Here is a 17,253-nt window from a genome sequence, read left to right on the forward strand (position 1 = left end):
GCAGTGATCATATAGATGTTTCCCCAAAAAAGATTTGATCAAAGTTTTTGAGACAATAGCCCTATTCCACTACCACCAGTGATAAAATACTTCCCAGCAAAATGTGCTTAGAATTAAGTAGAATCATTTTTTTAAATAAACAGTTAATTTAATACTTGCTAAAACCTTGTATGTAAAACATATATACAAATACAGTAAGAGTTATAGTTGATTTATTTTTTAAATTTTTATTGAATGCTTTTTAACAGATTCACATTATAAAAGAATATAACTTGTGCTAAATTTCAGCTATTTTCAACACCATTTACAAAATCACTTTTTAACATAATCTAATCATGTATTCCTTTGCATACTAGCCAAGGGTATAACTTCCCCTTATTACGGAAAATAATAACAAGTAAAATAAATTGGAACTCAAGCAGAATCAATGACTTGGGTGTGTCCCAAGAGAAGAGTGTGTACCCTAGACACTACCAGGAAGAGCAGCCCAGAAATAAGGTCTGCAACTCCTGAATTTTATAGTGCACTCAATTACAAATCACTAAAACGCTTTAAACATAATGGCCTGAACTAAACTGCTTGTACAACCATTCAGCAAATATCTGATCATTCAAGAAATATGTATTGAGTGTCTACTCTGTGTTTTGCCCCAGGGCAGCCACTGGACTCTGTCTGCTGAGGCTGCCATGATGGCCCGAGTGTGTGCACCGCCTTGGTCCCTAATGAAAACGATCAGAACTTTCTTTTAAAAATTATATTCATAAATTATACTCATTTTGTTAAAAGGACATATCCAAAATCGCTAATCAGAGAATTCACCAAAATAATATGTCCATGGCCCTATTAAGAAAAGCGAACTTTGTCAAGGGGAAGAAAGGCTTTCTCTTAAAAAAGACGATAGAATTCCTTGTCTCAAACTGTAACACCTCATTCATAGGAGACTGTGTAGCTGTATAAAAAGATGTGGCTTTCAACACCTGATCATTTATTAACTTTGGAACTGTCTTCCTACGCATACTTGAAAAGTCCATGTTTTGAATACTAGTTAAATAAAAACTTGAGATCTTAAAATGTCTCAGTTTCCCTGTTTTTAAATTAGATTTATTTCATAGAACAAAGTAGTTCTCCCATAAATAATAACACTTCAGTTGGTATTTTTTTAAAGCAGTAAAACAGTTAATAGTTTTGTTTATAAAGCTTGCTGTTCATTGTAATTCTTAAAAAAAAAAGAAAGAAAGAAAGAAAAAAAACCTAAAGTTTCTCAGACCCAATGGAAAACACAATATAAACATGGAGGGCATGAGCTGAATGGGTCTACCTCAGAGTAGTACAAACTGTGTTATAACTGTCTCAAACTTGATTCTACTCGTGTTACTGCCCCCTCTGTATATGCAGTTTCACATTTAATACACAACCGGCACCCTATTAGCCTCTTCTTAGAGTAGGACCCTGAGAGTTAGTCCATTGAGAAATCACATATTATTTATGATACCAGCTTGAAATTTTAAAGAGTGTCTAATCTTTAACAAGGCAGAAAGAAACAAAAATTTTCCCACCAATGAAACATCACCATGTAAAGAAGAATATATACTTGGCATTGAAGTGTCCATCTAATTGTAGGATGTGTACCTACACCTTTTTAAAATGTATGAAAAGCTCCTAATTTTGAAAAAATAAACATGTTGAAATACTATTGATAGGGTTCAAGTCCAAGCAAAACCTATGAAGTCATCTTTACTCGAGTAATCAGAACTAGTTTTCTCTGCGATGTAGGTCATCCACAACCTCGTTTCAGGTATCCGTTAGCCGTAGGTGCAACTGGCGTCATCCCCGTGCATCCAGAGGCAGATCTGGGCGTACTTGAGGGGCGTGATGCGCACGGCCACGTTGTAGTCCTTCTGAACACCGTTTATGTCCACCCACTGGTGGCCGGAATAGACCGCAATGATTTTGCGTTTCCATCTCTTTCTGTCTGGATCTTTCAGACGCAGATAGACCCCAGAGCCAGTGGAGCCCGACTCGGCATCGCAGTATTGATAGAGAAGATCATTGGATTCATCGGACACACTGCAAAACCGGTAGACTAACTGATCTGCCCTGTCGTGATCAAATCCTGAGAAGTGGATCATCCCGCCTGGCAGCTTCTTGATGGTGGGACTGATTCCCAGCTCCATGTATTTCTTTTTGTGAGCACGCTTCAGCTCCAGAAGGGCGTAGTCATAATCCAAGGCCGCGTCTCCCCTCCCTCCTCTAGCCCAGCCTTTGGGGATGTGGGTGTTCTTGACCCGGGTCCACTGGAAGGAGGGCATCCCATCAGCAGCTCTCTGACCCCGAGCTGATTCCTTTCTCCTTCTTCCGGCCTTGGCTCTCTCCTTCAGACTCTCTCTGCTACCCTCTCTTCCATCACCACCCCTTGCTTCCCTCCTGCTCCTCCTAGAACCTCTGTGTTTCTTGCCACTACCTTTATTTCTCATCTTCAACAACCCTACCCTTAGCTTTTTGCTGCCTTTGATGTAGTCGTTTCCATCGTGGACACAATGGGCAGCTGTTAGGACGTGGTTGGGGGAGACGAGGATACCACTGCAGCCCGTGGAGAGCTTCACGGCCGTATTGAAAGGGAAATTGGTTAAGAACCTCTTGTCCAAGATGCTGAACCTGCTGTCAGTGCCGTACACGTGTCTCCTTCTCCTCACAGGTGCTCCCTGTGCAGTGAGATTTTCATGTGGCTCGGGGACCCAACCTTGAACTTTCACTCTGGTCAAGGTTCGGGTGCCGTTCTCAAAGACAGTCTCATATGAGAGAGAGTCTTCCAGGTCAGAAAGGTTGGGAGCCGGGAGTTCTTTCTGGCATTCGATGCCACACGCTTGATTTAACACCATCTTAGCATCTGCTTCAAAGGTGGGGCTGGTGAGATGGAAGGTCCTTTCACTGACAAGCCGCGGTATTTTTCTCAAGTGCCACATAAAATCCCGTTCCATTTCAGATCCATCGATGGGAGTCCGCCCAAGGGTGAAAAGTATCAACCAAAACAGCGTCGTTTCCATTTTGTTCTTCTATGTTGTCCTTTAAAATAGAAAGAGAAGCTTTATAATGGTTTCTTTTAAAGTATGTTACTTATCATTCATTTAGGTCTTGGGTCCTAAAGGTAGCTTCACCACAAAGAGGAGCCCATATTTTCACTGTACTTAGATTTTACTGAGATTAGATAAACACCCTACTAAGTAGGCTCATACAGACATCCAAAATCAGTAAATTGTTTTCACTCAGACTTCCCTCCACCAGCCCTAATCCCCGTGTATCCTACCCCCATCTGCCATCTCCCCCTCTTTCTCCCCTCTTTCAACCCAACACATGGGAGAATAAGAAGGGATGGCAAACTGGGGTCCTCTGTTGCATAAGCCACACCATCTTCCTTCCAAGGTCTCCTACAACCTTATCTCCAGATGGTTTAGAAATAAAGATAACAGCAGATGTCCGGCCCTTTCCCTGAACTTAGCTTCTTAATAAAAGCAGGGATCATAAATTCCTCATGTCTAGAATGTAAATGGCTAGCACAGAGCTCAAAAAAAGCATTCACTGGAATACAATGAATTTCCCTTAATCACGGCTTGCAGACCAAGCTGATTGATGGTGCAATTAAAATCATAGGATAATATTCTAAAATATTCAGTAGAGATTTTAGAAGTAAATAAATGGGCTCCTCTGCTATTGACCTGCTTTGATTTTTACAAGCAGAACCCCTAGTCATAAAAAGAAAATACACAGCACAGGCCCTTTTATCCGAAAATAAGAAAAATGTACCCTGTCCTTTTTTTAAAGTTGTGCTTGGAACTAGCACCTAAGCAAAGCACCACACGAAAATACTTTATAGTGGCATTTTACTTTATATTAAAATTGTAAGAATTTATGGAGCACAGGCGATGGTTATGCATTTGCTACTTGGGGGAACATGATCATGAAGAAATATAGTCCCTTTCATCCTGGGTCTCTCATCTGAAAACTGTTTAAATTGTATAATACCTCTTCTACTGTTTACATCTTCTTGCCTTCATTTCTTGCTCCTCTAGGTTCACTGGTATGTAAATCTGTTCCTAGAACTGATGTTTGTCAGTTGTTGCTTGGTGAGAGTGAGGGGGAGTAGCAGTCTTTGGAGCAGCAGTTTGGAAATTTGTAAGCTGCGTTCCAAGTTGTTTTTAACTAATAGTTAAAATATCCAGGCTTAGCAAATGATTTGCACTGTGTACAAAGTAGAGACAGTTCAAGGTTAGATTATTCCTACAATACCTTCACTCTCAAGGCTTTCTCATAAGCTTTCTTTGCTTATCAAAGAAAAGAAAGCTAATAAGGAATGTCAGGAATGGCCCACAAAGCAGGGTACACCCATAAGATCCTGGGAGCTGGCAGGAAAAGCAAAAGTTGTCTCTGATTCAGAGCCGAATATGGGCATCTCTTGACACAGCAGAGTTCATTTTGCCATATACAAGTACAGAATTTTATTAACACACTAATAACATTCTTTTGATAAAACAAAAACATATACTACATTAACCTCTTTGTTATTTAAACATGATCTATTCATCAAAACATGACATAATTAATTTGAATGATCATACATTGGAACATGTTAAGCAAGTTTAGAATAATCTTTACCATGACTTGGCATCAGCAAAATTACGTAGAAGTTCTGCAATTTCCATTTTTTTCCATTTGCTCACAGTTGAATGCTAAGTAATGGTGATTCTGGTTAATATTAGTATTGTTTGCTGAATAGTTTGTACTTTATTTTGGAGACAGGGCATTCTTCTGTAGACTGATGGATATTGTCCAAAAAATCAGTAAACAATATACTTGAGAAAAAAATCCACACTCATGTCACAATATTTTCTAATCATTACCATGGCAAATTTGACTTTACACAAAGCAGTAATTATATCAGTAATTATTTTGTTGAACCACTTAGTATTTTCTTTTGTTGCCTTTTGTGCAATTTTCATAATGAGTATTTCATCCATTTTATTTAATTGGATTGGAATGACAAAGGCTAACAACTCAGTAACTCTACTGAGACCCTGAAATTGTATGTTTAACTGGGTGGTTCCCAAGATGAAAAGTTACGTCTTTCCAAAAAAAAAAGCTAAAATCAGAGTAATTTGCTGCCTCTTAGTTTATCAACAAGCCATAATAGATGATTAAAAAAAGATGTATATATATCTTTTTATCTACTTGATTCTTAGCAAAATTTCAACCAAGGGAGTTTTTTGATGTGGGAAACAAAAGTTTTAAAAATCGATTTTTTATTTAGCCCTATGTGATAACAGCTGTTCATTATGTACTTAATATATGATTACAGCAAAGACCGAGAATCAGCCAATTACCCACATTAAAAAATACACAGGATCACTTTGTACATTTTAACACTTGGTAATAATGATCTGTGCAGTAATAAATGTGTGAAAGGCATTCCTAGGCAAAAGAGAGAACGTCAAAATCATGGTGTTGTGGTATTGCTTCCACAGTTAGGTTTTGTTTTTCGGATTTGGGTTGTTTTTTTTTTTTTTCCAGTGTTGTTTAATTTAGTCTTGCAAATTTTTAGCTAGTTAGGATTTAGATAGGCAGAACGCAAATATTAAATTATAACAGACCAGATGATATTTTACTATACAAATAATTGACCTAGAATATGAATCTCAAATTTAGAAGTTCCTTTATTCTTTACCAAATAAAACATGTGCCCTGTGCATTAATTCTGTAGTCAGACTTTTAAGAAAGTCCCATGTAATGGTTAGTTTTATGTGTCAACTTGACTGGGCCACAGGGTGCCCAGATATTTGGTCAAATATTATTCTGGGTGTGTCTGGGAGGGTGTCTCTGGATGATATTAACATTCGAATAGGTAAACTGAGTAAAGCAGATTGCTCTCCCTAATGTGGGTGGGCCTCATCCAATCAGCTGAAGACCTACATAGAACAAAAAGGCTGACCCTTCTGTGAGTGATGGAGAACTCCTTCTGCCTGACTGCTTTGAGCGGGAAAATTGGTTTTTTTCCTGCCTTTGGATTCAAAATGAATTTTGAATAAGATTTTGTTAGTAGGATTCTGTACTTGTGAGTGGCAAAATAAACTGTGTCACATCAAGGGATTCCCAGGTTGTAGTTCCCAAACCAGCAGTGTCATTATCCCCTAGGAACTTGTTAAAAATGCTAATTCTCAGGGCCCAACCCAGACCTACTGTTCAAAACTCTCCAGGAGGGGTGTGGGTTCCCAGCTAGGCATGTTGTACACAGCCCTCCAGACAGTTCTGATACTCAGTACAGTTTCAGAACCACTGCAGCAGCCAAGGTCCTGGTGTAGCAGCTTAAGCCCCTCCCAGAAGGTGGACTTTCCAGGGATGATTGCTTCACCAGGTTTCAAAGGACCTCTGCTTCATCTCTGTGTACAAAATAAATTTATTCTAAACTTTGCTCTTTTACTATGTCAGCAACTGTTAATATTGAATGGTTCCACCTTTAATAGGAAAAAAAACATACTTTTACATAAGTGATTCAATAATACTTCTGAAAAGATTCAAATTCAGTAGGCTTGTATGTAACGCCTCTGATGCTACAGATTCTACAGATGATGCAAGAGTGTTAGCTGGCCAGCCCTGTCTGGTGCCCTTTGAGGGACTCAGCTGCAGTGCAGCCCAGGAATAAAAGCCATGCCCACATCTATCCTTGGGCACGGGAAGGGCAGAGCCTTGTCATATGACCTCAGAATCACAGTAATAAAGGGCATGGATTTAGTAAGCCTGTCTAATTTGGCCTGTAATTTCAAATTGGACAGATGTCTCAGGACACTTTCTTTTGGGAAATCTAAGTTTGCCTTGTGGTAAAACGTCAATGTAACATAAATGATAGCTCTTGCTGATAGAGCAAGCCATGGTTCAGTGGGTACGTCTATAGACGCCTGTCATCCAAAAAGCACTAACTAAAGAGACACGGTCCCAGCTGGTGGAGCAGTTATAGTATTTTGAAAGCTTTAATGTCCCATGTCTTCCCTCATTCTCCTCCTTTCTCCTGTCTTCCATTATAATTGTGACCTTCCCTGTCACTTTCCAGATGGCTTGGATTTGGGGCTTCAAATTCCAGTTTTGGTTAATGAAAGTGAGGTTGCAGTCATGGCTCTCACCACGAGTCAATGTACACATAGTTGATTATGGGTTGGACCATGGAGACGAATGGAAGGGAAGAGAATTAGGGAGGAAGCAAGAATACCAGGATTTATAGATGAATTCTTACTGATGAAGCAGATATTAGTCCACATTTCTACCTGGTCTATACTATTAACAGAAATGACCACCCGTAACTACAAGAGATAACTTACTATTGCTTTTGTTTGGTCGCTTGCTTATGCTTTCTTAGAAATGTGAATGCTGATAGTATTTAGAATATTTGGGTATCTCTACCAGCATAGTGGTTACAAGGGCAGACCAAGGAGTAAGAAGACTTGGGTTAAGTGTCATCTTTACCACTTATTAGGCAACTGAATATGGGCAGTTTATTAAGTTCAATTAGGTTTCCATTTCCTCATCTGCAAAGTGAAGATAATAGTAATCTCAACTTCATAACGTAATTGTGAGAATTAAATAAGTTGATATATGCAAAGAATTACCACTGAGCCCAGAGCATAGACACAATCAATAATAAGTTCTTTTATAGTTATTATTCTACCTTAATGGGTGAATTAATATCACTTTAAAACAATTCATTATATAAGGCAAAGTTATAGCACTTTTAGTTTTCTAGAAAGTCAATTTTACACTCAAATATTTTTATTTCAGTATAGTTTCTGACACACTCTCAAGCTCCGTTTTTCTTTGTTTTGTTTTTTGTTCAAGGACAGCTTCACTTTAGAGACTTCCCAAATGAATGCTTTCCTAATTACTCATTTCTATGAATACCTGTGGCTTTGTAATATATTTTTCTCATTGCTATTAAACTTCAGTGTGATTAAACCTTACCCAGCCACAGAACACTTGAATTGCATTTCCCATGTCTTATTTTTAGCCTGAATCTACCCTAAGAATTCTGGAACTGCAACAGGCCCTCAGCCTAAAAAGAAACAGTCAGTGTCAGAATAATTACTCAAAAGGGAGCGATTTACAGTGAAAGAAAAACCTAACTTTTTGATTGAGTCATCTAGAGTGTATAGAATTTTACTATGGCATGACGTAATTACATTCTCAGGCTCAGTTTCTCTTTTGTTTTTTGGTTTGTTACCCTTTAACGTTTATATTTTAACTTATGTCAGGCAGACGAAAGAAAGATTAGATGATCTTGCTATATTAAATGTTTTGAATGAACTATTTTTCTTGTAAATGAACATGAGCTGATTTACCATCCAGAATCTGCACCAGGTGATAGAGTCACACTTACTTGGGCCCTTCTTTTCACCTGGTCCCTCGTAATGGACAGTGAAGTAGTTGCCCAAGTTCATGTGTATAGTATGCTGCCTTGGATCATAATTTTGCATTACTCTGTCAAACACTTTCTGGGGGGCTGATATGGGTCAGGGACCACTCAGATCAATGGCCTCATAGGGCCAACACCAACTTCTACCTTAATGTATATTAGGACACAGAAATGACTGCATAACCACTTTTGACAACTTGCCTGTCCTTTATTTAGCCATTCATGATCCCAGCCACTCATCCCTCCCAGCGTCACTGCCTACATTTACACATGTGCACAAATGTGAAAACATGTTCCAGCTATCTCCCTCCTCCTCCACGTTCATCCTCTACCTGCTCGGTCAAGACTGACGCACAACAGGTAGACATTGCAGTCTGGACCAGATACTCTCTGTATCTGCAGAGAGAAGTGCTGGCTTAGGCAAAAGGCCAGGGCAGGAGAGGAGGAACATTACTAGTGAGAGCAGACAGGTGGAAAGCGAGCATTAAATGGGTCAGGTTTGGGAGAACACTTGTCAAACTTTGAGTCACTTTCGCAAATTGGGAGCAGATGCAGAGGAGAATAGGTATTTTAGAAAGGTCAGTTCCCAGCGCACCTGAAGCCCCCAGTGAATGTCAGTCACTAACTGGAGCATTGAAATGGAGGCAACGTTTGGGCTAAAAAGTGTGGGATCAGTATGACGAGAAAGTAATAGTGTTAGTGACGTGATCAATAGGGACAGTGAGAGCTGGGGTGTGTCAATGACGGTGGTGTCAGCGGGCTTTGAAGCCAAACCAACTGACGTCCACTTGCAACTTCGTAGCAGTATGAGTTTGTGAAGGTCACTTAATCTCTCCAAATGTTACTTTCTACGTTTGTTCAACAGGGATAATGTTTTGGAGTATTTTTGTGAGACACTAGTATGATATATTTATAAATACAGTGCCCAGAGCACAGTAAGCCCTCAGCAAATGGCAGCAATTATTATTAGAAGCGTCAAAGAATAGGGGTCAAAACCTACGTAGGTATTTATAAGGGATTTCATGCATCTCTGACTGCTGTGGACTTCATTCACTGTGGTACACCAAGTACAGGCAGATCTCGTTTCATTGTGCTTTACTGCACTTTGTAGATAATGTGTTTTTTACAAACAGAGGGTTTGTGGCAACTCTTTGTTGAGCAAGTCTATCAGCGCCATTCTTCCAAGAGCATTTGCTCACTTCGTGTCTCTGCGTCACATTTTGGTGATCCCTTTTCATTATTATTGTATTTGTTATGGTGATCTGTGATTGGTGATCTTTGATGTTATTTTTGTAATTTTTTCAGGGGGGGCCACAAACCACACCCATATAAGAGGGTGAACTTAAGTATTGTGTGTGATCTGACTGCTCCACTCACTGGCACTCTCCCCATCTCTCTCCCTCTCCTTGGGCCTCCCTGTTCCCTGAGACATAACAGTATTGAAATTAGGCCACTTAATAACCCTACAATGGCCTCTAAGTATTCAAGTGAAAGGAAGAGTTGCACGTCTCTCACTTTAAATCAAAAGCTAGAAATGAATAAGACATGTGGAGAGCCGAGATAGGCTGAAAGCTAGGCTTCTGCACCAGTTAGCCAAGTTGTGAATGCAAAGAAGTTCTTGAAGGAAAGTAAAAGAGCTACTCCAGTGAACACACAAATGATAAGAAAGCAAAAGAGCCTTATTACTGTTAATGGAGAAAGTTTCAATGGTCTGGATAGAAGATCAAACCAGCCACACATTCTTTTAGGCCAAAGCCTAATCCAGAGCAAGGCCCTAACTCACTTCAATTCTATGAAGGCTGAGAGAAGTGAGGAGGATGCAGAAGAAAAATCTGAAGCTAGCAGAGGCTGGTCCATGAGGTTTAAGGAAAGAAGCCATCTTCATAACAGAAAAGCACCAGGTGACGCAGCAAGTGCTGGTGTAGAAGCTGCAGCAAGTTATCCAGAAGGTCTAGCTAAGAGAATTCATGAAGGTGGCTACATTAAACAACAGATTTCCAATGTAGATAAAACAGCCTTCGATTGGAAGAAGATGCTATTGGACTTTCACAACTAAAAAGAAGTCAGTGCCTGGCTTCAGAGCTTCAAAAGACAGGCTGACCCTCTTGTTAGGTGCTAATGCACCTGGTGACTTTAAGCTGAAGCTAATGCTCATTTACCATCCTGAAAATTCTATAGCCCTTAAGAATTATGCTAAATCTACTCTGCCGGTGCTCTAGCAATGGAACAACAAAACCTGGATGACAGCACATCTGTTTACAACATGCTTTACTGAATATTTCAAGCCCACTGTTGAGACCTACTGCTCAGAAAAAAGACTCCTTTCAAAATACGACTGCTCACTAATTTTGAATTTTGAGAACTGTAATTTATATTTTCTTTTTTTTAATATTTATTTATTTTTTATTTTTTGCTGCGCCGGGTATAGTTGTGCAGGATCTTTCGTTGCAGCGCGCTGGCTTCTCTCTAGTTGTGGTTCGTGGACTTAGTTGACCCGCCACATGTGGGGTCTTAGTTCCCCAACCAAGGATCTAACCTGCGTCCCCTGCATTGGAAGGCGGATTCTTAACCACTGGACCGCCGGGGAAGTCCCTATATTTTCTTTGCTAATACACAGATGTTTTGAGATGAACTGATTCTAAGTAACTGAATCTAATTAAAATGGACTCTTAACCCAGAAAAAAATATATTACTGCTCACTGACAATGCACCTGGTCACCCAAGAGCTCTGAGGGAGATCTACCGTGAGATTCATGTTGTTTTCATGCCTGCTAACACAACGTCTGTTCTGCAGTCCATGGATCAGGAGTCATTTTGACTTTCAAGTCTTATTATTTAAGAAATACATTTCATAAAGCTACAGCTGCCACAGATAGTAATTCTTCTGATGGATCTGGGCAAAGTTAGTTGAAAAATTTTGGAAAGAAGACACTATCGTAGATGCCATTAGGAACATTCATGAGTCATAGAGGTCAGAACATTAACATTCACATGAGTTTGGAAGAAGTTGATTCTCATGGATGACTTTGAGGGGTTCAAGACTTCAGAAGAGGAAGTAACTGCAGGTGTCATGGAAACAGCATGAGAACTAGAATTAGAGGTGGAGCCTGAAGATGTGACTGAATTACTGCAATTTCATGATAACACTATAATAGACGAGGAGTTGCTTCTTATGGGTGAGCAAAGAACATAGTTTCTTGAGATGCCATCTACTCCTGGGGAAGATGCTGTGAAGATTGTTGAAATGACAACAAAGGATTTAGAATGTAACATAAACTTAGTTGATAAAGCAGCTCAAGAAAGAAGTTCCGTGGGGGAAATGCTATCAAACAGCATTGCATGCTACAGAGAAATCGTTCATAAAGGAAGAGTCCATCGATGCAGCAAACTTCATTAGTGTCTTAATATTAAGAAACTGCCACGGCCGCCCCAGTCTTCAGCAGCCACTGCCCTGCTCAGTCAGCAGCCATCAACATCGAGGCAAGACCCTCCACCAGCAAAACGGTTATGACTTGCTGAAGCTCAGATGATGGTTAGCATTTTTTAGCAACAAAGTGTGTGTTCAATTGTTGTATACATTGTTTTTTAGACATAATGCTATTGCACAGTTAGTACACGACAGTAACTTTTATATACACTGGGAAAACCCCCAAAATCACGTGACGCTTTACTGCAATAGCCGCTTTATTGCAATGGTCTGGAAATGAAGCCACAGTATTTCCAAGTTATGCCTGTAACACATCCTAATGTGTCATATGTGACTATGTTCCTGACTTGGTAAAAGAGACTTTGCAAATGTGAATTAGTTAAGGATTGTGTGATGAGGAGATTAGCTCGGGTTACCCAGGTGAGCCCAATGTAATCACAGGAATCCTTCTGAGAAGGAGGCGGGAGGGTCAAGAACGAGAAGGATCTGTGAAGATGGAGGCAGAGGTCAGAGGCAGGCAGGACCACGAGCTACAAAATGCGGGTGGCCTCTAGAACCTGAAAAGGTAAGGAGACATTCTCTGCTGGAACTTGCAGGGAAAAAGGCAACCCTGCTTACCCTCTCTGGACTTCTGGCCTCCAGAACTATAGGATACTGTGTTAAGTCCCGAAGGTTTTGGTAATTTGTTACAGCAGCGATAGCAATATACTTAGAAAGGTAAAAACCTAGTTTTTAAAACTGTCTGCCCTGGATGTTTGGAAAGAAAGAAGTAGTGGGGAGTGATATAAGGGGGAAAAGAATGTTTGGTTCAGAGACTTAAACATAAATGAAAACGTTCATTTTTAGGAAAATTATACAGACACACCACTTGAGAGCTAAAATCAGAAGATCGTGATAAAACATTCCGGTAGCATGCAGCAGTATTGCTAGGGAGAATCAAGAATTGGAACAGGATAGATAAATGTGTTTATTCGACAAATACACACAATGTGTACAGTGCTGTGCATCGTTTCATAAGCCTCTTTCCTTGCTTATGAAACTCTGTGATAAGTCCTCCTTAGCCACTGAGTTGAACTAGAAAATTTCTAAGATCTCTTTTAGCTCTAAAGTCCTAGATTAAATCACAAATGAAAAAAACACGAGTTAACTTACTCATCACTGAGCCTCAAGCCGCTTCAATTCCTAGTCCCGGGTGAGGGGAGGGGTGGGGGGGAGGTGGGTAGGAACTTGCCTGCTATCCCTATTTCTACCACTAGATGGCGAAGCTAGCCTGGTGATGCCCAATCCAAAATCCCACACTTCAGATGGTTTACGTTCCTTGAGGTACAAAATCGAATTTATTTTAAAAGCATGTAGGATTCATGGGAGGGAGAGAAGTCTAACTGGCTAATAATATACTAGATGGTTATCACATGGAATTGATCACATTTAGAAAACCCACCTCCAGGCCACAGAGCCCATCCGGATGAGCTGAGGGCTGATAATGCTGTCTACAGCCAGACGATTTTCTGGCAGGTGGTTTCCCAAAACCATTGTGGTGCCAGCACACTTCCACTATGACCTCCAGCGCTGCTAAATAGTCCCCCAAATGTGCTGCAGTTCATTTCAACAGGAAGAAAAATCTTCAGCCTGTCAAATATTTCCCATGTCTATCAAATACTTAATAATTCACTTCCAAAGGGTAAGCTCTCCACTGATTCTATGCTGAAAATAAATGGCAAGGAAGTTCATTGACAATGTGCCAATTGCTATTCAAAATATCATACCATAGCACTATCTTCAAGTTTAGTTTCAGGAATGAGACAGAGTAATGTCTGCTTGAAAAGTTTAGCAGTAGTGGAGGGAAAGGAAGATGGTAAAGTTACACGGTTGATTACTTTACAGTAACCCACAACTTCTGTTTCTCATCATAATAAAAAAATAAAACTTCCCTTTGTTTTTTAAGCTATTTTTCCAGGACCTGTATATTTCAATTTGTGCAATGGATATGCTGTGTGTAAATCAAATTTGGGGTGAATGGCACTGAGGGAGCCCCAAGGGAACCCTCTGCTGGCTCTCTCATCCACTGACATAGGATATGCACAGCGTATGGCTCCTGACTTATTTTTTATCTTGCAAGTTGGCCTTGGAAAGAGAAGAATATCTGGAACTGTATTAGGTTTGCTACTCTTCAGGCTTTAAAGCATCTTATGATCACTGTGTTTCTAGCTAAGCAAACATCTGTTAAAGCTTGTGAAGCTTTTGAAAAAATTTTAGTTAAGCAAAGTCATAAAATAATAACCTTCATACTTTGCTGTTTCCAATCTCTCATCTCAGATTTCTCAAGTGCAAAGTTAACCCAGGCGAGATAGCTTCAGCCTCCAAAATTCTGAGTCTGATCCCGCTGTTAAAATGCAATGCGCTTGCCTTGGATAGTTGAGCATTGGGCAGAGAAAGGTAAGTAATGAACTCAACAGGGGAAATTAACTCACATTAGCAATTGACTACTTTAACATAATAAGCACATTCTATGTGCCAGGCACTAGGCTAAACAATCTCACATTTGAAAACACGAAAAAGATTCTTAAAAGTGTGCAGGTTTCCGAGCTGTCTGGAGGAAAAACAGGAAGAGTATCCACATCCAACCTCTTCTCACGTTAAAGGAGCTCTTCTAGTTATTTCCTAATAAACATAAAATTCCATATGATGCTCACACACTACTTTCCAAGCCTAGATGTCTTATTTGGCTGGAATTTTAACCTTCCCTCTTCTAAATTATATACCAGATCCTAAGCATAATTCTCCAAGCAGCAAAATACGACTTTTATAACTCTGTGGAGACAAATGCACTTGAGATAAAATGAGAATTTCAGAAGTGAGAAGAGTTAATAGAAGGGAAAAAAACACCTAGACAGGATATGCAGCTTCTTTCGAATCAATGACAGTGTAAAAAGGTCAGAGGAATCAGGCAGGAAGTGTTTCTACAACTTTTCAAAGACTTTTATGATAGAAAATTTCCAAAGTAGAGGGAAAGCTAGAAAGTAGAAAATTACAACCCTACATGCCCGTCATGCCGCGGCAACAATTACCAACATTTTGACAATCTTGTCTCACTCAGTTGTCTTCCCCCACCTTTTTTTTTTTTTCCTAGAGTATTTTAAAGCAAGTCCAAGACTTTTCAATTTCATTTCATCTTCTCACTTAAAAAATGTTTTCCGCTGCTCCTTTTGCTGACCTGTGCGGCCAGGTTGATGAGAGAGAGAGATTCCTAGCTTTCATAGTAACTCTGCCAAAGAGGCTTTCAAGGAGACGAGACTTTCCAGGAATGCGTTTTACACCTTTTTCAATGGCATCTGTTAATAATCATAAAAATAAAGAGGGCCCCCTCTGGTAGTGCTTAAGTGGAAAGAATTCCATTTATATTCCAATGCAAATAATTTTACTGTTAATATTAAACGGTGCAGAGGCCAACACAAAGAATTGCCTATTTGGACGAGTAGCTTCTTTGATGACTTAAAACTGCTAAGTTTGATCCCTATCTTTAGAGCCCTTCAAAGAAGCTCTCCCCGGGTGGGTCCTGCCTTTCTCGGGGGAAACTTCCAGGTTCTAGGGTCTCGCCCTGTCCGGGGCGGGGGTGGGGGGGGTTCCATCCTTACCTGCGAAGCTCACTCGGTCCCGGGGGCGCTGCCCTGCTCGAATCAAAGTGCCCCCGAGGCAGTCACCGATGCCGGCGAGGCAGGAGGGCAGGGATGCAGCTGCCTCGAGCCTCGGGACAAGCCGGAGTCAGAGCCCGGGCGCCAGGGCACCGCCCGCCAGCGCCGCCGGGAGCTCGCGGCTGAGACTGCGGGGAGGCGGGAGGCGAGCTGAGCGCCGCATCGCGGAGGTGGGAGGGGAGAGGGGGCGGGGACCGGGGCGGCCTCCGGGGGCGGGGGGCGGGGGGGAGTGTCGGAGGCGAAGGGAGAGGAGCGGGGCAGGCGGGGAGGAGGAGGAGGGGGGTCTGGGGAGGGTTTACGAGGAGGTGCGGGTCGGACCGGGCAGCCTCTCACCCCAGCGCCTCTGCCCCCAGCATTAGGAAAAATTCATGAGTCGGTTCACAAGAGATGTCTGTCGCTGTGCTAGAGTGCATCCCTTAAATAAGGTCAAGAAGATACTCCCAAGTGTGTGCTTGGACGGATAGGGGGGGTGTTCGGGACTGCTTCTTTGAGTGCCAATCCCCCGGCTCTTAGACCCCAGCGTCTAGAAGAACCAGGGGCGTTCCCCCAACCCCATCGCAAGCCTGTCTCCGCCCGGAACGCGCTCTCCACAAGGCAAATCCTGCGTCTCAGGCTCCAGCAGGCGCCCACACCCAAACTGAGGACCTGCGACCTGGCCTTGGGCTGGGATCTGGGTCACCCTGTGAGCATCCCATGCGGCCTCCAGGGGGAGCGCGTCAGTTTCTGTCTGTCCCGAGGCTAGTTGGCTTTCTCTACTTTGGACGAGCATCCTTTAAGATGTTTGCCCACCTCAGTCCCACCAAAATTCTAATCACATCCTTTCTTACTCTCTTTATTCTCCTCCTTAGGAGAGGTGCTCCTTTGGGGTGGGAGCTGCGTAACGAAGGGGACTTCATTTATTCAACATCTACTGATCTTCTACTGGGTGGCAGGTCTGGAGCAAGATGGCACTGATAGAAAAATGAGTTCAAAAACTTGGTGCTGGCCCTCAAGGAAGGAAGATCAAATAAGTGCACAAGTATTTATAACACAAGGTCTTAGCATGTCCCATAAGACTTGGCTCAGTAGTGGTTTATTGCATTTCTCAAGTTTTTATTTTTTATTTATTTATTTATTTTAAGCAATGAGATTAGAACATATATACAGTTTTGTTTCCTGTTTTTCCACTTAGCGTTTTCATTTAGGCGCTTACCCATATAATTAAAATCTATTAATAAATTTTATCTGGTATAAAACAATTAGTTCTGAAGCTCTCTGTCTCACCAGTTAGATCGTAATCTTCAAATGCATCTTTGAATCACCACCCTCTACCACAAGGGCTGGCATATAATGGCTGCTGATTATGTGCCGAACTTAAAAAGTTTGCTGGTGAAATGGAGTGTGGGGAATTGAGAGAGGAAGCCCAGAACTCAGAATGGGAAGTCCCATCTGACACTAAATAACTATGCCCTGGGCCTCAGCCTCTTCATCAGTAAATTGAGAAGGTTGCACTGGAGGAGTTCTACAGTCTGTACTTCTCAAACATTTTTGGGGATTCTAGCACTGCATAAATCCAGGAGGATTTAAGTGTGGACGCAGGTCTGATTCCTTTAATTCCGTCAGCACCCCTATTGACAGCACATAAAGCCAACTTCAACGCTCTCACATTTTCAGGGGCCCCTTCCTGAGCCTTTTGCCCCAAGTCA

The 17,253-nt window shown here is 41.3% G+C and overlaps 1 protein-coding gene across 1 annotated transcript; it reads right to left on the reverse strand.

Annotated features, from left to right (window-relative positions):
* Nucleotides 1-256: 256 nt before the first annotated feature.
* PRSS35 (serine protease 35) lies at nt 257-15,678 on the reverse strand. The gene is made up of 2 exons (XM_059942079.1): nt 15,512-15,678; nt 257-3,063 (listed from the first exon to the last, which is right to left on the reverse strand). Exon 2 carries the CDS (start codon nt 3,042-3,044, stop codon nt 1,803-1,805), a length of 1,242 nt encoding a protein of 413 aa, XP_059798062.1. The 5' UTR covers nt 3,045-3,063; nt 15,512-15,678; the 3' UTR covers nt 257-1,802.
* Nucleotides 15,679-17,253: the final 1,575 nt, after the last annotated feature.

The sequence above is a fragment of the Balaenoptera ricei genome, chromosome 12 (genome assembly GCF_028023285.1).
Source record: "Balaenoptera ricei isolate mBalRic1 chromosome 12, mBalRic1.hap2, whole genome shotgun sequence".
In the NCBI taxonomy this organism is placed as follows: Eukaryota; Metazoa; Chordata; class Mammalia; order Artiodactyla; family Balaenopteridae; genus Balaenoptera; species Balaenoptera ricei.

Bases quoted from the DNA above. Each gene is read 5' to 3' on its own strand.
- PRSS35 (XM_059942079.1), bottom strand. From the start codon at position 3,044: ATGGAAACGACGCTGTTTTGGTTGATACTTTTCACCCTTGGGCGGACT.